Source organism: Danio aesculapii, chromosome 3, assembly GCF_903798145.1.
Source record: "Danio aesculapii chromosome 3, fDanAes4.1, whole genome shotgun sequence".
Lineage (NCBI taxonomy): Eukaryota > Metazoa > Chordata > Actinopteri > Cypriniformes > Danionidae > Danio > Danio aesculapii.
In genome coordinates this window covers 60,598,806-60,623,805 of record NC_079437.1, presented here as the reverse complement: position 1 = coordinate 60,623,805, position 25,000 = coordinate 60,598,806, and the positions used below count along the sequence as shown (strand labels likewise).

General features: G+C 37.0%; 1 protein-coding gene across 1 annotated transcript in view; it reads left to right on the top strand.

Moving 5' to 3' along the window:
- Positions 1-25,000, top strand: part of ubald2 (UBA-like domain containing 2) — a 31,636-nt gene that overhangs the window by 6,488 nt on the left and 148 nt on the right. Inside the window, exons 2-3 of the mRNA XM_056454373.1 lie at positions 14,919-14,972; positions 20,928-25,000. The exon at positions 20,928-25,000 is cut by the window's right edge and continues 148 nt beyond it. Coding sequence (XP_056310348.1) covers positions 14,919-14,972; positions 20,928-21,278 — 405 coding nt within the window. The 3' untranslated portion in view covers positions 21,279-25,000. The remainder of the gene's footprint in view (positions 1-14,918; positions 14,973-20,927) is intronic.

Here is a 25,000-nt window from a genome sequence, read left to right as displayed (position 1 = left end):
AGCCTAGCGCCATGCTCTACTGATTAGATATGGCTAGACATAACCATTGTCTTGTATTCTACCCAAAGAGAGGTTTGTATCAAAGATATATCAGCCAAACAGCAATAGCAGAAACGGTCCATATTGGTTTGCATTTGTTTTATTTATTAATAATTCTAATCTAGTTTCACGACAGCGTACATTTTGACGTGTGGTATGGTTGTTTTGAGTGTTTCCTGTAAGGAGGAAGTGTTTGCCACAAACGGACGTGCCTTAGAGAAGATCTCATCAGCAGTGTTTCAACACCATCACACACACACACACAGCGGGAAACCATTTTTTATTTGCATTCCCTGGTGAAAATTCTGCCAAATAAAGCCAAGTACACTTTTTAATCATTCACATCCGCTCACGTGAAGGGTTTGTTGATGTGGTTTGTTAGTCGGTGCAGTGTGTTGAATGTTTGAAACGGTTCAGTGCTTGGCTACAGGGCGCACACTGGTTTGACTAGTTTATATGTGTGTGTGTTGTTTATAAAATACACATGCATGTACACATCCATTCTTAACCCTAGTAAGTAGAGTAAAGTTTACACTGACAACACCAGGCTATGTCTGGACTGAAATATGAGCTGTTTTTAAATAAAGCATACATTAGGGGTGCACGATATAGGAAAATAAGGTGCGATAATGATATTTCTTACCATATCGCTGACTTGCAAAATGCTATGTCATTAGCATTTACACAATTATTATTTAATGTTATGATCAAACTAAAATAAACCGTTTGTATAAATATTTTCAAAGCTAATTAAATGACAAAAACTACATCAAGACAGAAATATTAAGACTTTAAAACAAGTGAAAGTATTCTAAAGGCCCAATCTGATTGGTCAGATTTGGATAATTCCTCCCACCAAGCAATTTTGTGTTTAGACGTCTAATAGACATCTAAACGTTGATGGCTTGGCTAAAGCAAGGCTAAATTTGGGCTGTCAGTGAAAATCTAATAGACATGTAAGAATAGACCAAAACTAGACTAGTCATCAACTACAGATTCGACAGACTTCACATGTAGTCGTTCATTTTTTGTATTTGATGACTAGTCTAGTTTTGGGATTTTCTTTGATGTCTATTAGATGTTCACTGACTGCTCAAATTTAGCCTTGTTTTAACAAAGCCGTCTATGTTTAGACATCTATTAGACTTCTTTTAAAAACAAATGTATCGTTTCAGCATCGATATCGCGATGCATGTCCCCTCAATAGTCACATCGCAGGATTTGCAGTGTTGAGTTGGGATTATAGTTGATCAGACTACAGTTTGGAATATATGAGATTTGTGGAGTGATTGCAAAGTATAACCATAACAGTGTGAAACTTTGTCATTTGCATGCGTTTTAAATGCATTTCAAGAGAGTTTAAAGCATTTGGCTGTAAAAAAGTACATTAGTACAATGTGATGAAGACTATGTAGTTGCTGTACCTGAATACTGTTTGAGTCTTCAGAAAACACTTGTTATTTTGACTTTTTTCATTGCTCCATTGTAATTCTTTTGCTTGCAATTTGTTTATTATCTTTTATACATCATTCATACCTTTACAAAATCACCCCAATCAATCTAAATAAATGATTTCTTTCCAAAAAGTGCTATTCAAGCCATATGGTCAGGTGAAATTATATTCATATCGCAATATATATATATTGCAGAAAAACTAAATATCGCAATGTTTAATGTTTTCAATATTGTGCAGCCCTACTTGCTGGGCTGTAGCACACAAATTCTTGGCACTTAAATGTAATTTCATTTATTGCATATGCTATTAGCGCGATAATAATAATTTTCTCGATATATTGTGCATCCCTAGTGGGCTATATATAATTGGTAATGGTCTTTTAATGATAAAGATATCAAACAGTTGTATATTGTTTAGTCACACGACAATATGTTTCTCTAACTTGACATGTTAATTTAATTTAAACTATTTTATTTGTCAGATGAATCAAATAATGATGAAGACTTGCGTTAGAAAATTAATTAAAGTGTTCTGTCAATTCACTAGATTGTATTAACAATTTAGTAATTAATTTCCTTGTGTTTTTTATACAATGTAGTGCTAAAATATTGACACTAACCGCTAGAATACTGGCACCACCTTAATTTCAAGAAAATCGTTAGCTTGTAATAATTCGTGCCGTTATTTTACTTAAATTGTGCGCATGAAGTTCCTCTTTGCGTATGCATTATAATATGTTTTGATTTGGTGCTCCGCAAATGATGAACTAAAAAGTCAAAGTTAATCACACAGAGCTCAATTCCCATCTAGTAACACTGTTTCCAGGGGAAAAATGAAATAAAAGTGAAACGCAAGAATATTTGTTGCATGAATGCAATCCAGACATACTACGTTCAACATGTTGCCATTGTCATGTTGCATCATTTCACTTGTATTCACAAATCCACTGCTTTCTGAGAGAGTAACATGTCAACTGTAGTCAATCTGCTGGGTAATGTCATCTGTTATATACTAGGTAATATTCAGTTGCACCGCATGCGTACTACACATACTACACTTCACTTGTTTGTCAGTGCTGGTGTTGTCATAACTGTTGCCGCACCAGGGTTATGCAATGTTTACTAGCCTTTTTTATTTCTCGTTGTGAAATAAAGGAAGTCAGCCACACCTTCGCTAACAGATAGTCCTTTGTTTACATTCTCAGCATTGACGTTCTCTATTAAGCTGGGTTTATCCTGAAGTATCCGCAGTGTCTAGATGCTTTCTCCAATGCATGTTGCGGTTGCTGAACAGGTGGTCTAGCACGGTCTCTCTTTCTTTCTCTAGTATTACCAGCTTGATTGACGGTACCAAGTGGAGGTCTAGGACAAGTGTTTTCTTTGGATCTCTATAGCTCTTATACGATGTATAGCTTCGGTGACAGATGAAGAGGTCAGAAAGGTCTGCTCTTAACCTTCTGATCTCATTCTGTGGAAACATCAAGAGTGCAGAGCAGCCTTAGACAGCTAAAGCTTACACGCTGTAGTAATATCCATTTGTTGACCAGTGGTTTGTCATAAATGCCATTTCCGGACCAAAAAAAGCAAGGTCCAGCAATTGGTTTCATTACTTCTCTAGCTGCGGGCGATAAAAAACGCAATAAAAAGTGCAACATAAGCACTAGAGTATACAAACAAAGCCACTAAGCACCTGTAAACAGAAACTTATAATACTTGTCCCGCCTCCGCGCTGTTCTGATTGGTCCTGCTGTGGAACTGACAGTGATGAGCTCTTCCGTGTGGGAAGGTTGAAGTTCTGTTAATTTCACACGACGTCTAAAGAATGTGGTGCTCATGTGGACAGCACTTCAAAAGACGTAACGGTCACACATCCGTCAAACGCGTGTTTACGTAAAAAATAAATAAATAAATAATAGAAAAGTCGCGCAATGGAAAGACATTCTGTGTGTACTGCCTCATAGTCACTGTGAAATCCCTTTGAAGCAGCTTTCTGACATGGAAATTGCGGTGCTATGAAACCCATTCATTTCAATGGCTTGTGCATTCTTATGTGGAAATTGAAGTGCTACAAAACCCATTCATTTCAATGGCTTGGGTTCCTGTGACTAGCATGTGCACCACAGTTGAAGTTCAAAATGGCTCGATGGATATTCCGCTCATGTACACGTATACTTTATGTATGAACTGCACATGCTCACTGGAAAAGCAAAGTCTGCTCTTATGACGCGAGCGATTTGGGCTCAATCTGGGCTTAAAATCCTGTAGTGTGAACTAGGCATTAGATGACTTTGATTTGTATTGTGCTCATCTTTTTTGTAGAATCACACCGGAGTTCGTTGGGAAGTAGTCCAAGACCAGTGATCTATATAGAACGACTGGATTGCTCATTGTGTGCTAGATCCTCTTCTCAATACTAAGCTTCTTTATTGATAGCAGAAAAGCTTCCCGAGCCCAAATAAATAATTATTATTACATATTTAGGACATTTTTTTGTAGACAGTGCACATTGAGGTTTCAAATCCAAGTGAGTGTCTTGTTAGGCAAAGTTTTCACATTAAAATCATACATTTTCCTAATAATTCCATAGACCGCATGACCATAGCAAGGCTTACCTAATATGACATAATTAGCAATCCAGTTCTCTATTCTAGATCAGTGATCAAGACCCATTCTTTAATTGCTCTTTGTTAGCTTGTTTGATCAGTAGCAATGTTAGCATGACCATGAATGAACCAATGTTTGCATGTTCAAATGAACCACATTATTAACAGCAATCACACCAGTGCATCTGCTAATCAAACCAAAACTGCCAAGTGTGAACACACCCTTATTCTGACATAGCCTTGACTGTCAGTATAAATGCAGTAGATTCATCCAAAGCTCTTTTTTTCCTAGTGTAATAAAGGACACCCACTTTTTTCCACACAATTTGGTTAATTCTGATATTAATTTTCTCATTTGTGTTTTAAATTTTAATCCATAAATCAAACCAACCAACTGCAAAGTGAATCAGATCATAACAATAAAATCTGAGAAAAAATACAATCGTGCAAGACTTTAGAGGAAAAGAAACAAACTACAATCTCTTAATGGTGCTGCATGTAAGTTTGACTCCTCTAAATCATAAAAATACCATATCATGTTTGCGGATGTTAAGCGAACATGTTTATTTATCTGAAAAACAATGCTAAAGTCAGGAATTCTGCTTTAAAAATGTGTGCTCCATGTCTGAACGTCTGTCTTTGTTTTCATCTTTATAACCAGCCCACTGCCAGTTTAACTATATTTCAGTGGAATATCAGTATTCAGTATATTTCCTTAGTGGAAAACAGTGTATTTAATTTCAGTCATGAAGGCATCAGTGTATGCTGAAAATGTGACCTCAAGTATAGGACTGCACAATATTTCATTTTAGCATCGATATCAGTGCAATGTGTGAATACGCAATAGTCACATCGCAGGACGTGCAATGAGTCAAGATTATAGTTGAGCAGGCACAAAAGTTTTGAACACATGAGAGTTTTGGAGTCATTTTTAGTTTAACCATAATAAAGTAAAAGTGTATCAAGTGCTTGTGTTTTTAAGGCCGGTGTAAACATTTTAAGCATGTTTAAAGGATTTGGGCACGAGTTTGTAGCTTTAACAAGATTAACTGTATTTAATTATAGGGGTGGGATGATACAGGTAACTCACCATTCAATTCTGTGGCGATATGATTCGCATTGTTGCAGTTATATTTTGTCATTGCAAAGCAGTTCTTGCAGATTGCGTAGTTTTTATCCAGTGCCTTTCCTGTCTCGTAAACCCCAAAGTGTCTCCACATTTTAGAGTGGAAACTAGCAGGTGGGTCTTTGATATGTTTTTCATTATTTTCCGCGCTTCTTCTCTGTTGTTGTTTGTTAACTTGTGTTGTTCACTGGCTGCTGCTTCCACCACTATTTACTCGAACAAACAGACTAGTAAATATTGGGTAGTGAGACTCACAACGGGTAAATTAATAATTTTGTGTAATAAAATATCGATAGTGGCCGTTAGTGTATCGAATATTTATTGCGATGAAAAGCACAACAATATATTGCAATATCTATTTTTTTTCGCCACCCTTATTTAAATATTTACACAATAAAGAATTTACAGATTTATTGTACATTTGATAATCGTAATTCTGTATCATTTGTATATTTTCTCTATTTTATCATTGCTTGTAATTTGTTGATTATATTATCTTGAGAAAAATATAATATAATCAATATAATTAAATCACAGAAAATGTAAATATCGCAGTGTATGTTTTTCCAATATAGTGTAGCTCTACTAAGAGGATAGTGGCATCCTCCGAAATGAGATGCCGATTCAGAGTTCTAAAATCCACACGAGGTGTATTTATTTTTATTTATTTATTTATTTTTGACAATTCAAATAGTACAAACGTAAACTTTAGCTCAGGGGTTACCAAACTTGTTCCTGGAGGGCCGGTGTCCCTGCAGATTTTAGCTCCAACCCTAATCAAACACACCTGAACAAGCTAATCAAGGTCTTACTAGGTATTCTTGAAACAATCAGGCAGGTGTGTTGAGGCAAGTTGGAACTAAACCCTGCAGGGACACCGGCCCTCCAGGACCGTTATTGGTGACCCCTGCTTTAGCTGATCAACGTAAGACTCTATCATCAGGCTTGCTCCTGTTTGTTGTCAATCTGGCAACCTGCGTTTGAGTCATGTTAGTAGAGAGAAACCAAGTGAAAAAAAAAATCCAATGTTTAGAATTTGGACTGCAGCATCCTAATGACTGTCAATCCTAAATGCTGCATGCAGGTAACTGTTCAATACGTTAACAAAAGCATACATCCTCAGTTAACATCCTCAGAGCTATCATTAACAATCAAATACGCTACAGAGACAATAAATGGAGAATTCCATCTGTTAACCGTTGCTACGTTTTATAAACCACTTCACTTCCTTTTGGAGAGCATCATCGTTTTCAGTCTGTGGCTGTCACATGCTGTTGTAGTGATAAAAATAAAGCAAGAAAACATGAATTAAACGGTGATGCTGGCGCCGTCTCCTTCTGAGCCGTTACCTAGCTACTGAGGTAAACATCTGTCGCTTGTACCCGCAGTCGTATTTACGAATGTACCGCAGTTCGGAACCAAATACTACAGTGAATGCTTCAGACCTGGCCATCAAACCAAGTGTGAAAACGGCAACAAATGGGGTGTTCTCAGAGCAGCGTCCACATTACAGAGCAAATTGAGTTTGAAACGCTCTAGCAGCTTCTGTGTGGAGTGTCCATTTGTCTGTGTTTGATTCTGCACATGTCTGACCTGGTTTTATTGTGAGCACGATGCGTGTTGGTGAGATGGCTCTCTGTGGGCATGTTCAGTACCCGTTTATTCCCACCGGAGCTGCAGGAATTTGCAGTTTTCACTGAGAGCTTGGATATCACCGTCTGGCTGGGCTGCGATATATACAGTTGAAGTCAACTTTTCTGTGAATTTGTCAAATATTTCCTAAATGATGTTGAACAGATTCAGGAATTTTTCACAGTATTTCCTATAATATTCTTTCTTCTGGTGAAAGTCTTATTTGTTTTATTTCGGCTAGAAAAAAAGAAGTTTTTTACATTTTAAAACCATTTTAGGTCAATATTATTAGCCTCTTTAAGCAATATTTGTTTTAGATTGTCTACAGAATAAACCACTGTTATACAATGACTTGCCTAATTACCCTAACTTTACCCTAATTAACCTAGTTAAGCCTTTAAATCTCACTTTAAGCTGAATACTAGTGTCTAGAAGTGAAATATTATGTGCTGTCATCATGGCAAAGATAATAGAGATCAGTTATTAGAAATGAGTTATAACTATTATGATTAGAAATGTGTTGAAACTCTTCTTTCCATTAAATAGAAATATACTGGGGGGCTAATAAATCTGACTTCAACTCTTTATATGTTTCACCGTCAATATCACAATGTGTGCATCCGCAAAAGTCATATCGCAGGATCTGCAATGTCGAGTCAGGATTATATTTGACCAGCAGCCACAGATGAAAACATGCATGATTTGTGGAGTCACTGCAAAGTTCAACCATAAAGTTACTAAAAAGTTTACCACTTGCATGTGTTTTAAGGCCTGTGGCTGCATGTGAGCATTTCAAACCAATTTAAGGCCATGTCCACACTAATACATTTTATGTGGACAGACATTATTATTATTATTATTATTATTATTATTATTATTATTAATTATTAATTATACTATTAGTACTAATAATAAAAAGATTTCTCAAGGAACATCTCACAGATATCAAGTAAATCCCAAGTACCAGGTAAAGAAAATATAAATATTTAAACACTAATGGTAAAGGTATTTGGTAGGATAAGGAATGTAGAATAAGATCATACAGAACATGTGCTTTATAAGTATTAATAAGCAGCCAATATCTCAATAACATGTATGCTAATAAGCAACTAGTTAATAGTGAGAATCAGTCCCTAAAGTGTTACTGAAGGGATTAATTTTGACTGTAATGATTCTGTAGGGGAGTGAATCATTGCATAACATGTAATAAACAAACTAAAAGCATATTTAAATGCAACAAGGCACAGATAAAAGTGAAATTGACAGTGCATTATTATGGTTATGTATATGTAAATGTAAAAATTACACTGCAAAGTCAACTCAACATTGCGTATCTTTGCGATGTGACTATTGCAGATGCACACGTTGCAGTATTGATGCTGAAAAGATATATATTGTGCAGCCCGACTTTATAGGGGTAATATGTAAACACCCAAGTTTCTCTCCTTGCTTCTCTCATGTTTCCTTTATATAAATTACAGAGTTCAATGTCTTTTGAGGTCAAAAATGTAACGAGGAATGAAATGAACAGCACAGCAAAACCGAACAGCACAAGAAATATCACAAATACCACTAAAGTGGTAAAGTGGTAAAGTTGCAAGCTTAAGATTTCATGAATACAGTAATTACAAAAAAAACCCAACCAGATGACCTTCATTTGAAAGCTTTTTAATTACGAGCGATCAAAAGTGACGATCTGTGACATCTTTGTTGCATTGGTTAACAGAAATATCTGTGATTTGGTTACATTTGAGCAGAAAACATGCACAAGAAAGCGTTTAATGCATTGGGAGTATAAAAATAGAAATAAATGAAACTCTGCAGAGTAGGGTTAGGCCGATAAACGATATTATACCGAATCATGATAAAATGTATGTCAATAACAATGAGAAGCTCTGGACTTTTTAACTCTATAAGAGCCAATCACACAGCAGAAATGTGCAACAATGGGAATATAAGTGTGTTGATGTACCGAATTTTCAGCCTAAAATGTCATTTAATGGACCCTCTAATTTTTGGGGCTTCAGTCATTGTTGGGGTGCTCTTTAAAATCTGGAAGCATTATCAACATATATCGAAATATATGGTTATTGTTCAATATGGAAAATAATTATTGAGATTGCGTTTTTGCCATATCGCCCAGCCCTACTGCAGAGACTTTAGTGAAATTACTGTCAAATATTTTGCTGGAAAGAATTCAACACCCTGCAACTTGGACTGAAGTCTGCGTGTGGAAATGTCTTGCTCTCCCGTGTGGATTTTGTTCTGAAATGAGTTGATTACAGCTGCTGATATTTATCTGCCCAAGAATTGCAAATGTTGACACACTTGACCTAGATATTCTTTTAGTGAAATGTAAGAATGGGTGACGCAGTGGGTAGCACGATCGCCTCACAGCAAGAAGGTCGCTGGTTCGAGCTGGGTCAGTTGGCATTTCTATTCTCCCCATGTTCGCGTGGGTTTCCCCACAAGTCCAACATGCGCTATAGGGGAATTGGGTGAGCTAAATTGTCCGTAGTGTATGAGTGAAAAATAATTGTGTATGGTGTTTCCCAGTGATGGGTTGCCGCAGGAAGGCCACCCTGACGCCCCACTAGTCATCATAAATGGGAAAATAGTAGAGCAGGTCTCAAATTTTAAGTATTTAGGAACAATTATTAACAGTAAACTGAATTTTGATAGTAATGTAGAGGCTATTTATAGGAAAACAAGTCAGTGCCTCAGTCTCCTCCGCAAGTTGAGAAGTTTTAATGTTAGTACACAGACTTTAAACATGGCATATACTGTAGTAGGCATGGGCCCGTATATGATTCGGATGGTATGATAACCTTGGACATAAATATCATGGTGTCACAGTATTGAGATTACTGATCTAAAATATATTCTTTTTTAAATATCTGGGTAAAAAACAAAACCTTTTTGCCTTTTCAACACAAAATATTTTAATTTGGGAAACATTTATCATATTTCGGAACAGTAAACATGTCAGGCTAAATAATGAAAATGAATTATTGACTTCTGCTGTCTTCATTTGTTTCAAAAACACAGATTTCTGTTGTTTAAAACAGCATCTTTGGAGATTTTTTCTGCTGGAGATACTGCCGTCCTAAAAAACAAACAAACAAACAAAAAAATGTAAATAAAAAAATCTTACTCGTACATTAGGAACGTATTATATATACATCTATAACGTATTATAGAAAATGTTGACGGTTTTAAAACCTTGACTTTTCCAAACGGCGGTATGCCTTGAACACGGTTATCGTCCCATGCCTATACTGTAGATCATTAATAGAGAGTGTTCTGACATATAATATTGTTTAATGGTTTGGTAACACAACACTTAAACAGGAGAAGAAATTAATTGCAAATGATCAATCAGGCAAATAAGATAACTGATCACAAACAACATTCGCTGCGGATTTTATTTGGAAAGAAGCTATTTTTTAATTTTTAAAGATAATTCACATCCCCTTCACTCAGCTTTTGAAATGTTACCATCAGGACGCAGGTTTAAAATATAAATATAAATAAATATAAATATAAATAGCCATTTATCCCAATTGCAGTTGTTAAACTAGATCACTGTTCGAAGTGAATGGGGTGGTTGTCAAGAATGATCTGCAATGTTTTATAACTCTTTGATATGGGCGAAGCAGTGGCGCAGTAGCGAAGTAGGTAGTGCCTCACAGCAAGAAGGTTGCTGGGTTGCTCGTTCGAGCCTCGGCTCAGTTGGCATTTCTGTGTTTCAGTTGGAGTTTGCATGTTCTCCCTGGGTTTCCTCAGGTGCTCCGGTTTTCCCCACAGTCCAAAGACATGCAGTACAGGTGAATTGTCCGTAGTGTATGTGTGTATGTGATTCCCAGGAAGGGCATCCGCTGTGTAAAACAAATGCTGGATGAGTTGGCGGTTCATTCCGCTGTGGTGACCCCGGATTACTAAAGGGACTAAGCCGAAATTAAAATGAATGAATGAATGAATGAATGAACTCTCTGAAACTGACCCTTTGAGCGTTTGATACTAATCGTGGCCTTTTTGTTACTGTCGCTTTAAATGCAAATGAGACTCTTTTTCAGAAGAGGGCGGAGCTACAAATGCCTATATGTCAGCATAGTGGCAGATTCAAAAAGAAGACTAACATCCGACGCTAATGAGGGAGAGATTGTGAATAATGGGCGGGGCTTTCCCCCTCTGATGACATCATACAAAGTGAGAATGTCAATCAGAGTGTTTCTGCAGACTGTTTATATCAAGTGTCATTATAAACAATGAAATCAATACATTTGAATCATTAAAAGCTGATTATATATTTACACTCTGCTGACGCACAACTGTGTTTAAGTAAAAAGTGATTAAATAAAAGAGATTTTTGCATAATACGTCCCCTTTAAAGTGTCTTTTTATCATCACTCAGCTGAAAGTGATTCAGGATAATTCCTGTGACATCAATATAGCCGTGTTGTGATTATAGTGCTGTTTTTAATAGTCAGCGACCTTCGTAGGAGCATGCGTTAGCACTAGCAGTCTATCTTCTTAAAACAAACAATATGCTTTTGGCGCTGATTCACATGCTCAGAGAGACCCTGAGCTGGCCTTTAAACCAAAATATTGCTCAACAACATGAGTGTCTGGCCTTCTCATCTGGGAACACGTCTCCTCTTCCCCCTTCCCCCCTTTAAAAATCACTCTCTTTCTGGTTTTTTTTCTGTTTAACAACAGCCCCGGCCGGTGCAGGAATGTCTGCGGCTTGACGTGACACACATATCAAGATGAACTCGCCAGTCCGCCATTGTTTCCGCTGCTACACAACCACAGAGTTCTTTGTCATCAAATCTTCAGCGTCCCTCCCCCCAAACGCCGCCGTGTGTGTACGGAGATTGTTCTCGTTTAAAGAGCACCACTATTGCTCATTTCCTACTGCGCACACACACACACACACACACACACACACACGGGTACGACTCTAAACAATCCTCGCTTGTAGCACAGAGCATCTGCATTGTATTAGCGCTGGCACTCAATGCTAAAAGGAGGATTCCTCGATGTGCAAACCTGGCATCCACACTCACAGCAAGTGGTGAACGGCTCGCAGACAGTATAGTGGTCTTTGCATACTGTGTGACTAGGGCTGAACAATATATCTCTTAAGCATCGACATCGCAATAGTCACAAGTCACATTTATACAATGATGAGCATGTTATTTTACATTTTATTGTTCAATTTCTACTGATAGACTCCCCAGAAAACCATAAAGCAAGTCATCTTCTTCTTCTTCTCTAGTATGAATCGCATTTTTGAGGGTCTAAACATGCTCAAACTCTCCAGACTTTGCCCACGCGCCACAAGTGGCGAATTTACATTTGTTTTGGGTTTCCTCCGGGTGCTCCCCCACAGTCCGAAGGCATGCGGTATAGGTGAATCGGTGAGCTAAATTGTCTGTAGTGTATGTGTGCGAATGAGTGTTTCCCAGTGATGGGTTGCAGCTGGAAAGGCATCCGCTGCGAAAAACATATGCTGGATAAGTTGGCGGTTCATTCTGCTGTGGCGACCTCAGATTAATAAAGGGATTAAGCCGATGGAAAATGAAAACTATTCCAGCATATGTTGCACACAGCAGATGGCCTTCCAGCTGCAACCCAGTACTGGGGAACACCCATACACGCTCGTTCACTTTCATACACAACGGCCAGTTTAGTTCAACCCCTATAGCGCATGTGTTTGGACTGTGGGGGAAACCGGAGCACTCAGAGGAAACTCATGCCAACAAAAAGAGAACATGCAAACTCCACACAGAAACGCCAACTGAGTCAGCTAGGACTCGAACCAGCGACTTTCTTGCTGTAAAGCCACAGAGCTAACCACTGAGCCACCGTGTCATCCCTAAATACTGTTTATTTCTTAAGAAATGGATTTAAAACATTTAGAACGTGTGTGTGTGTGTGTGTGTGTTTGTGAATAAGTTTGTATGGGTGTTTCCCAGTATTGGGATGCTGCTGGAAGGGCATCTGCTGCGTAAAAGATATTCCAGAATAGTTGGCGGTTCATTCCGCTGTGGCGACCCCTGATAAATAAAGCATTAAGCCGAAGGAAAATGAATGTTTACTTTCCAGATGTAAGGATATACAGTTATCTGTATATTGTTGGTAACCCATTATGGGTAGTTACTAAGGGTGCCTTCACACCTAGACTTTGGAACCTGTCTCGTTTGCCCAGTTAGCGCGGTTCGTTTGGCATATGTGAATGCAGTAATCGCACTCGGATCCGCGCCAAATCAATCGCTCTGAAATCGCCTGAATGAGGTGGTCTCGGCTTGATTGAAACAACTCTGGAGTGGATTGATTGTAGTGAGAAAGCGATACGATCCGAGCCGTGTATATCACAGTGTATTATGGATATGTAACAGGCATACGGCTATATGAAGAGAGAATTATGAGTAGGGCGGGAGGTCATTCCAGACATCCCAAGTCTCCAAGGTGTGCTTGTGCATTTGCGGGAGACTCCCAGATGCCCGCAAACGAGTGATAATCTCCTGGAAATCGCGCGTCTCCCTCCCGGTCCTCAAATACGTCGCGTACCCTTCTCACCCCTCCCCATCGCATCCCTCCTCGCTCTTCAGACACGTCGCGCGCACCTTGTCAAACACCAAACCACCACTCCCCCTGACAGCTGAGCGGGACTCTGCAAAATAAACCGTGAAACTCTGAGCAATGTGAGGAGAGTTTACTCACACGTGTCTTGTTTTAGCTATTTTGGTCCGTTTAGAAACTTTGCCGTGTGAAAGCGAGCCGCACCAAGAACAAAGAGCAACACTGCAACCGTTTCAATCCCTGTTTCAGAACAAATGAGGTAGCGAGCAATGCTTCGATAGGTCGCACTCTCCGACAGCTCCCGCAAAATCTCAAATAAATCGACATTTCGAAGGACTGTTTTCATAATCAATCATATCCTGATTCTAAGTAGCCCGGGGATTCGGTTCTACATCAGTGACAAGATGAAAGCAAGTGGAAAACAACATAACTCTAAAGTATTATTATTATTATTCCCTCCAGAACTGTCTTGAGCATCAGTCTGCGCTCCCAAAGAGCCTCTCACGCCACAGCATTGCGTTCATTGTGCTTCGTCCTCGTATTCTCAGACACAACTCATTTATTAAAGAAGAAAAACCCAGCAGTGGCGAATCCCAACACACTACACAACATTTCTCTGACTGATATGTGCAAGTTCATCAGGAAGTGATGATCGTGTTGTCATTAGAAGGAACCGCTGCTTCATTCACTAATGTTTCATGTGATGTGACGTGCATGAATCTAATTCACATCTTTGGATGGAAACACAGCTACTGTCTTTAGTGCGGACCCAAAGTGTAAGCAGTGTTGCTTGTGTTGATGTTTATTGTCCACTCTTACTCTGATCTCTGAGCCCGTGTAATGCAGTAGTTCCTAGAGATCAGACAGATTGCGTGTGACGCTTTAGAAACGCTTTTTGGGATCACAGAGCTCTTGAACTGATTGACCCGCAGCCGCTACACGCCGGGAGGAGGGAGAACAGAGCGACGTTTCTAAAGCAGATCACTTCGGTTTAATGCAGAGATCTTTTCAGCACATTTCTAATCATTATAGTTTTAATAACTCATTTCTGATCACTGATTTATTTTCTCTTTGCCATGATGACAATAATATTAGACTAGATATTTACTAGTATTCAGCTTAAAGTGACATTTAAAGGCTTAACTAGGGTAATTAGGGTAAAGTTAGGGTAATTAGGCAAGTCATTGTATAACAGTGGTTTGTTCTGAAGACAATCCAAAACTAATATTGCTGACGGGGGCTAATAATATCGACCTTAAAATGGCTTTTAAACAATTATAAACTGCTGTTATTCTAGCCGAAATAAAACCAATAAGACTTTCTCCAGAAGAAAAAATATTAGAGGAAATACTGTGAAAAATTCCTGAATCTGTTAAACATCATTTGGGAAATATTTGAAATAATTCACAAGACATAATGTATCAGCACAGTTTCCTCCATCTCACGTTCTTCTTTCTGTCTGTGTTTCCCCGCAGACGGCCCTCAGCTCGTTTTTCCAGGAGGCCAACATCCCCAGTCATCACCAGATGGTAAGTGCATTGAACATGGAGAAACATCGGCGTGTTCTGCATCCTGTCATTGTGATCAGACCATCTCAAACACAGCATCTGAGAGAATAATGAGAGGCCGCACTTCCTGAAGAGCCTCAAATACACACTTCACGCTACTCAGGGCTTCCTGCACTGCCAAAAATATCAGTGAATTAGCATTTTTCCATATTTAGTGATTCGTGTTTTTATTTATTTGTTTATTTCTGCTTTTGAATTGCATTATGGGATCATTTGATCTTTCTCCCAACAACTTTTAACCTTGAAAAACTCTAAGAAGTGACTCTTATGAACATTTTTAATAGTTTAAGTGCTATATTGTCTGGGTTAGTGTTGTATATTATGCTACAAAAACCTTGCCAGTACATTTTTCTGCTATTTTACAGACTTGTTTCTCTATATATTATACATTATATTCTTTTAAGCTACTAAAATGTCAATAAAAGTCACTTTGTTAAACTGTAGAGTTGAATATTCAACATCAAAAGTCGTCAGAGCAGAGATCAACATCCCATAATGCAGTTCACTACCAGGATTATACAGAAAACACACACAAATATGGAAAGTGTTAATTAACAGATATATATTACAGTGTAGAAGCACACGTTTTTAAGAGTGTTTCTAGCATGTTCTTCTCTTTGAGCCTCAGATTTGATGTCAAGACCATGACGAGATGTTTTTTTTAGCTCAGCCTCAAATAGTCTAATTTATTGAGCTGTACTGTGGGAGTTTGTGTGTTAGAGTGGATATTTAACACAGTTTTCTATGTGTTTATGGTTCGAATGGATCAAAAGCAGATCAACAAAGCAAGGAAAGAGAACAAAACTATGATTGCTGTTACAAAACAAAGCGTGTGTGTGTGTATATTTATTGTTTTATTTACTTATTTGCATACTTATTTACTTATTTTATTAGTTATTTATTTACTACCTACTTATTTATTTACTTTATTTACCTATTTAATTGCCTATTTACTTATTTACATACTTATTTACTTATTTATTTACTTGACTACTTCTTTATTTACTTATTTACTACCTACTTGCTTATTTAATTGCATATTTATTTACTTAAATCGAATTCTTCAAAAATAGTAGAATTTTACTTATTTACACACCTACTTCTTTACTTTATTTACTTATTTGTTTGCTTATTTACTTATTTACTTACATACCTACTTTATGTATTTACTTATTTTAATACTTATTTACTTAACCACTTATTTGCTTATTTACTTATATATTTACTTATTTATTTGCTTGTTTACTTATATATTTCTTTACTTATTTACTTAACTACTTATTTACTTATTTACATATCTAGTTATTTACTTTATTTATTTACTTATTTTATTGATTATTTATTTACTTAACTACTTATTTATTTACCTATTTATTTAATTGAATATTTATTTACTTGTTTATTTATTTACTTAAATCGAATCCTTCAAAAAATGGTAGAATTTTACCTATTTACATACCTACATATTTACCTTATTTACTTATTTTATTACTTATTTATTTACTTAAAGCGAATCTTTTAGAAATGGTTGAATTATACTTATTTACATACCTACATATTTAATTGCTTATTTATTTACTTATTTTCTTATATATTTATTTACTCATTTACATTATTTACTTATTTAATTGCTTATTAATTTACTTATTTTCTTATATATTTATTTACTTATTTACATTATTTAATTGCTTATTTATTTACTTATTTTCTTATATATTTATTTACTTATTTACATTATTTAATTGCTTATTTATTTACTTATTTTCTTATATATTTATTTACTTATTTACAATATTTAATTGCTTATTTATTTACTTATTTTCTTATATATTTATTTACTTATTTACATTATTTAATTGCTTATTTATTTACTTATTTTCTTATTTATTTACTTATTTACAATATTTAATTGCTTATTTATTTACTTATTTTCTTATATATTTATTTACTTATTTACAATATTTAATTGCTTATTTATTTACTTATTTTCTTATATATTTATTTACTTATTTACAATATTTAATTGCTTATTAATTTACTTATTTTCTTATATATTTATTTACTTATTTACAATATTTAATTGCTTATTTATTTACTTATTTATTTACTTATTTACAATATTTAATTGCTTATTTATTTACTTATTTTCTTATATATTTATTTACTTATTTACATTATTTAATTGCTTATTTATTTACTTATTTGTTTATTTACTTATTTATTTACAACCTACTTATTTACTTACTATATTCCCTTATTTAATTGCTTGATGATTTACTTATATATTTACTTATTTACATACCTACTTATTTACTTTATTCCCTTATTTAATTGCTTATTGATTTACTTATATATTCACTTATTTATTTACTTATTTACATACCTACTTATTTACTTGCTTTTACTTATTTAATTGTTTATTGATTTACTTGTATATTTATTTACTTATTTACACAGCTACTTATTTACTTGCTTTATTTACTTATTATTTACTTGTATATTTATTTACCTATTTATTCACTTAAATCGAATCCTTCAAAAATGGTTGAATCTTAATTTACATACCTACTTATTTGCTTATTTATTTACTTAACCGCTTATTTACTTTATTTGCTTATTTGTTTACTTATATTTATTTACTTAACATCTTATTTACATAGCTACTTATTTACTTTAGTTATTTACTTAAAGCGAATCCTTCAGAAATGGTAGGATTTTAATCAAAAGTAAATCTTAAACCGTTTCAGTTTTGTATCTTAATATATTTTTTTGAATTAATTAAATAAATGATTATTTATTGTCGCTGATGTCGATTTATTGTCATTTTTATTATAGAAAAAAGGTTCTTGAGGGAAACAATGTTTTTGTTTGTTCCTGATATATTGTTGCAAGAAAAAAAAGGCAGATTTTACTCCGCCGTCAAACATGTGATGGATCATGCAGTCTGGGTGTTGATGAAGTGATTTTAGGGTCTGTTTACACACATGCAGCTGTTTCTGAACCTCAGCAGACGACTGAAACAGGAGTTTTCCTTCTCACAAATCCAGTCCCACTAGACATGCTGCGATATGATTCTGCGTTTTAAAACCTCAACGTCAGCCTACACCCACGACAAGTGTGTGCCTGCATCTGTGTGTGTGTGTGTAATCTGGCTGCATGGGAATAGGGAGTGTGTTTGAGAAAGGCAGAGGCAGGAAGTCGGTCTGTGTTTGTTTTTATTTTGAGAGCAGCCATTACATCATGCAGCTGTAAGCCATATATGGGCAAGGGGGCGGAGCTGAGCTGAGAGCAGGATCTGATTGGATGAGAGGGGGTTTGTGTATGTGCGCGCGATACAGATGCAGTCAACACAAAGAGACGCTTATAAACACACGGGACCCATTTCCTGAGGGCCGCAGATGTACATGCGCATGAGTCACGTCCGTTTTTCTCTCCACACTAAATAAATGATTCATATATGCTTATTTCTATCTCCAGCACACTGTTCTGTTGTTCAAATGTTTACTTTTACTGAAATCTATCATTTATTATTTATAAAACTGGAGCATTTCTAGATTATTGTCATCAAAATATACTATTTAAATGAAGTTAATCCAAAATGGGGCGTCACAGTGGCTCAGTGGTTAGCACAGTCACCTCACAGTAAGAAGGTTGCTGGTTCGAGTCCCGGCTGGATCAGTTGGTGTTTCTGTGTGGAGTTTGCATGTTCTCCCTGTGTTAGCGTGGGTTTCCTCCGGGTGCTCCGGTTTCCCTCACAGTCCAAACACATGCGCTATAGGGGAATTGATGAGTTAAATTGGCCGTAGTGTATGAGTGTATGTGAATGTAAGAGTGTATGGCTGATTCCCAGTACTGGGTTGCAGCTGAAAAGGCATCCACTATGTAAAACATATGCTGGAATAGTTGGTGGTTCATTCCGCTGTGACGACCTCTGAAATAGAGACTAAGCTGAAGGAAAATGAATGAATAATCCAAGATGTAGTTTCTCCTGAAAACGACTTGCCTAATTACCCTAACTTTACCATAATTAACCTAGTTAAGCCTTTAAATGTCACTTTAAGCTGGATACAAGTAAATATCTAGCCGCATATTATCTGCTGTCATCATGACGAAGAGAAAATAAATCAGTTATTAGAAATGAGTTATTAAAACTATTATGATCAGAAATAAAAAGGTCTCCATTAAACAGAAATTAGGGATGTATAAATATACAGAAGGGCTGATAATTCTGACTTCATCTGCATATCTTTGATATATTCTGTGTAGTTGAAATCTTCCTCCACTTGTTGTGTTTTTCCCTATTGAAGACATGTCCTTTCAGTGTTTATGTCCATACTAATGTCACACTGACCTACATGCACACGTGTGTGTGAAACCCCACAAACTCCTGATGACCCTTCCTGCTCTTGTGTCGGTCACCTTGTGTGTGTGCGTGTGTGTGTGGTTTAACTACAGACCTGACTCCACAAGTGTTTTCCGTCAGTGTATCGTTCATGTACTGTAACACACACCTTCTTCTGCAGGCTATTTTCAGTGACTCGAGGGGTCACGGGGTCAAATGACACGTCAAATGAAATTATGATTTGTTTCTGCTGCTAATAACTAGCACAAGGTCACTTCTTCATTGATTCATTTTCCTTCAGCCTAGTCTATTATTTAAAAGGGGTCGCCACAGCAGAATGAACTGCCAACTATTCCAGCATATGTTTTATGCAGCAGATGCCCTTCCAACTGCAACCCATCACTGGGAAACACCCTGACACACTCATTCACGCCAATTTAGCTTACGCAATCCCCCTATAGCGCATGTCTTTGGACTTGTGGGGGTAACCGGAGCACCCAGAGGAAACCTACGCCAACACGGGGAGAACATGCAAACTCAGAAACGCCAACTGACCCAGCCGGGACTCAAACCAGCGACCTTCTTGCTGTGAGGCGACAAACAAGGCATCACTAAAGTAGAATGCTGTAAGAAAGAGATGATAATCATTGATTGTTTACCTTGTCTCATTTAACACTGAATAAAGCCCATAATCAGTACCTGAGGTGATCATTGCTATAGTACAGGGTGGGCCATTTATATAGATACACCTTAATAAAATGGGAATGGTCGGTGATATTAACGTCCTGTTTGTGGCACATTAGTATATATGAGGGGGCTCATGAAAGAATAAAGTTACGTTAAAACCAAGCACACCACTGTTTTTCTTATATTATTCCCAATAAGTTTGATGTGTCACATGACCCTCTTCCTATTGGAAAAGCAAAAGTTGGATCCAAGATGGCCGACTTCAAAATGGCTAGCGCCCGTCTTGAAAAGTTTGCCCCTCACATATACCAAACAGGACGCTAATATCAGCAACCAATCCCATTTTGTAGTCCCACCCTGTAGTTAATGCTGTGGGTGAGCCGCGAGAAATAAACGTTTCTATAATAGACATTTCATACTCAATTTGCCAAAATATTGTTGAAATGTTACAACTAGCCCAAACGTTGATCACACAACAAACCCGTCAGAACTACAGTAGATATGCTAGAAGACAGTAATCATTGATTGTTTACCTGGTGTTTTGTCTGTAATTAACGTGGCTCACGCATTAAATTTCGAGTCATTCGTTCGTGTGACACAGACAGTCACCAATGAACACCGTCAGAGCCTAAATGATTAGCTCACCTTTCGTATCTTTGGTTTTTGAGTCATTCGTTGACCATGTTCAGCATGGAATCAATCTTCTCCACCTGTGCAATGTGTGCCTGTGCTAACGAACGAATCACTCCCTGAGACGACGACTCGTTCTCGAGTTACATCAAAGATTCACTCTAAATGAACGACCCATCACTAAATGACACAGAATATAATGGTTCCTGAGTTAAATTCTCTCTGTTGTGTGTGTGTGTGTGTGTTTTTGTGTTCAGATGTGCACACCACGCAACACTCCAGCCACCCCACCCAACTTCCCGGACGCCATCACGATGTTCTCCAAGCTGCGGGCGTCCGAGTGCCCTGGTGGAGGCGTATCTGCGGGTGGAGGCTCCTCAGCGCAGGTGTCTATGGCTTGTTCGCCTCCTCACGCCTCCTTCTGGGCCTCCTCGCCCCCAAACCAGCAGCCCGTGTGGCTCCCGCCGTCCTCCCCGACAGGACACCACACACTCCACCACCACCACCACCACCACCACATGCATCCGCCTCCCTCGTGGCCGCCCGTCCCACAGCCCGCCAACGGCCCGCAAACACCCGTCATTTCAGCCCTGCACGGCCAGAGATGAGGTCAAACCTCACTTTACGTTTAGCAGAGACTTCTGAGATGGCCGCCGGAGGGGGGGGGGGCACCTGGTTTGTCTGTTTTCTAAACAAACAATCTCGATTTTGGAGATCTCGCGTGTATTTTTGTTCTTATCTCGATTTCTGTCCTGGGAGGAACCACTATGAATGGAGGTTATAAAGAGGCGGTGTTTGTTTCGCTCGTCATCGTCGACTGAAAGCCACGGAAATTTGGACGGGACGATTTTATCTGTGTGTTTTGTCGTCTGTAGCGCTGTCAGTAACACACACTCGCAATAAAAGTGCTGACAGACGAGACTGTTTCGTTATCGTTGGTGGTCGTGCCGTTCTGCATCCCAGGATGAGTCCAAATGCACATTATTTTGACGTGTGTACGTCCTCAGACTGAGATATTATTACAGTTCAGAATCAACTCAACCCAGCGTAAGGCAAAACAAGCAACACCTTTCTAGACATCAGTGGATAAACCAGGAAGGTTTTGCAATAATCCTGGTCAGAATTGGTTTGTTCGTCGTTTCTTTATTATTATTTCAGTTATGACGAATTTAAATGCAACGTTTATTTTAGTTTGAGGAGGTCTTCGCTTTTAGTGTGCGCACGTTAGAGCTTGGGTCCGCCATTTGATTTAACAAATAACCAGGATAATTGTGAGGTTTTTATGTCGCAATTCTGACTCTTGAGTTACGTCGCTCATTTCGAACTTTTCTAAATTGGATTTGACGCTCAGGTCTTCGATTTCTGGGGAAAACGTTACAATCGCTGGAAATTACATCAGAATTGAACGATTTAAAAATTGGTTGAATACAAACGTGCGATTTTGAGGACAAAAAGTCCGAATTGTGAGAAAGTCGTAGTTCATGTTGCGCGTCCACCGAAGCGTTAAAAGTGTGCAGCTAATAATGAGCGCTTCTTCAAGTGTCGTAGATTAAAGAAAAGAACGCTCACTACCTCGCCACGTTGCTGCAGTTAAAAAAAAAAAAAAACGTGGCAAAAAAATGTGTTTGTGTTGGGAATAACACTTCGGTGGACACGCACACCCTTAAACTGACAAGTCTAAATTGTAATCGCAAAAGTTTATAAACTTGCAATTGTGATACATAAAGTTTTTTTTTTTGCTACAAAACGTTTAAATTTGCAATTGCAAGAAATTGGGCCGTGAAAAAAAAGTCAGAATTGTAAAAAGCGTACAAACATGCAATTGTGGAAGAATAGAAATTACAATTGCGAATATGAACTGTATACGAATACATATACTGAATACGAATTGTTACGAAAAAAATCCGGAAAAAAAATACAAAAAAAAAAATCGAAATTGCGAAATATAAAAGCGCAGTTGCGACAAATAGTTAGCATTACAAAAACTTGTCAAGTCAGTTAACAGGAAAAATTGGACTATTAGTTAGAATTGTGAGATATAAACTTGAAACGGTGCGAAGTTTTTTGGGGGGATGGAAAACTCTTGTGAGGTCAAAATGTACTTTAAAAAAAAAGTCAAGATTTCGAGGGAAAGTTCAGCCCACAATTGTAAGGAATAGTTAGAATTGCAAGAAATTATGAATTTTGTGCTAAAAAAATAAAAAATAGGTCAGCCCCTCCCGCAACAGATTTTCGAATTTATTACAATTACAGTCGCAATTTATTACAATTTAATCTTATGGTGGAAACAAGCATCAATAGTACACTGAAGTCAGAAACGTTTGGATTAGAATCATCGTAGACTCAGTCGTGTTTTTTTTTTTTGTTTGTTTTTTTTAAGCGTCCCACAGAAACTCTAAATACTAGCACGCAGTGCAGACGCGAGGGTCTGAAGGGTCTCGGCTCCACCTACCTCAGCTCCAGCCGTTACTGATGATCCTCCGGCTGAAGAGCTTTTTGTGTGAGCGGTGCCACGGACCACTCGTTAAATTCGTTTATAACGTTAAATTCGTTATCGGCGTTTGTGTCGTACTGAGGTTTTAGCGAAGTACGGCTGACTCTAGATCAGAGCATTAATCCACAGTGGTTTTCTGAGATGATGCATGCGTTTCGTTTTTGACCATGTTACCATTTCATTTGTTCATCGTAGACAATCACGATTACCGCAGTTTGAGTTTGTGCGGATCTCAGTCAGACGAAACACCAAATTTAATTTGACGAGAATAAAAACTAATTGTGGGAAGTTAAAAGTAAAGTCTCTTCTGTTGATTGGGTCTTTTTAGATTTTGGGAATTAATTAGTTTATTTTAATTATTTGGTAAGTTATTCGTAAAAGCAATATTGCACAAACTGTCGTTTAATAGTAAATGAAAGTTTACGTGAGAATGCATTTATGAATGTTTACAAATTAGTTCACACTATATTATTTGCAAAAGCAATCTTGCGGAATTTATGTTGTCATTTTATTTAACGTAATTTCGCAATAATTCGCACAAGAACGATGTGATGAAAAATTTGCTCAAGCTAATTTTTTCTATAGTTTCACAATTTCTAAATGATCAGTAAAGCAGTCAAACTTAATTAGCAAAGGCTGAGAACAAAGTCTGAGGTGTTAAAAGCAGAGTCTCTTCTGTTGTTTTGACCTTTTAGATGAAAGTAAATTTAATTTATTTAGTAAATAATTCATGAAAATTAACGTTTTGTTTTTTATGAAAGTTAACGTGAGTATGTGTTTATGAATAATGTTGGTTAAGAGTTAACTTGGCTCATTTCACACCGTAAATTATTTGCTGATGCAATCTTGCGTAATTCACTTTTTATATTTTTGGCGAATTTAACAAATTGCGCAAGAATTTAATTATAAAAAATAGCTGATGAATTTATTCGACTTGTTTCACAATAATTATAAATCATTCATAAAGGCAATCTTGTGTAAATAAACGTTTGATGATGCGTTTATGGATGACGTTTGCAAGAATCAGATCTCGGTTTTACAGTATGTAGATTATTTTTAAAAGCAATAATGATTCAATTTATGTTGACATGACCGTTTACGAATAAGTTTTATAATCGGTTCTGCTTTTCGCAACTTGTAATTTATTCATAAACACAATCTTGTGTAAATTTACATTTAATTAAGATAGTTTGCGCAATTATTGTCGTCTCTCGGCTTGTTCACTATCATTTTTATAGGTGTTTTGTCGTTTGCTGTGTGACTAGTTCGCAAATAAGCGTTTTTTTTTACGTTTTTTTTTGGCGAATATTTACACATTCAGTGTTACAATTTAAGCACGATTTTTGTATATTCACTAAAACTCTGAATTAAAATTTAAACATTCGTAAATTCATCCATTGACAGATTCCTTTTACGAACAGTTTAGTCAACTCAACAACTCTCAACTTAAATCTGGTGTTTAAGTCTGACTTCGCTCCATTGAGGAATGATTTTGAGCGTTAGCCATTTTTAATAAGTCTAGACGGCTACATGCTGGACAAACCTCTGTGTTTGACCCAGAGAAATGCATGTGGAATGGGAAAAGTACTCTTGGTTTTTGTAAACCGTGAAATGGTGGATGATTGTTTGGTCTTCCAGTGCTGTTGTTTGTTACGTTGAAGAAGGAAACCCAGAACGTCGCTTTCTGAAAGCTGAGATATGAGACTGTTTGAACCGCTGGGCTGCCGTAGGTCGGATGGTGATTTGGGAATTTCGGCAAGGTTTATTTTGTGTTTGGACTGAGCAGATCCTTCATCCAGAAAACTACTTCATTACCAACAACCTTTTCATTTGTGT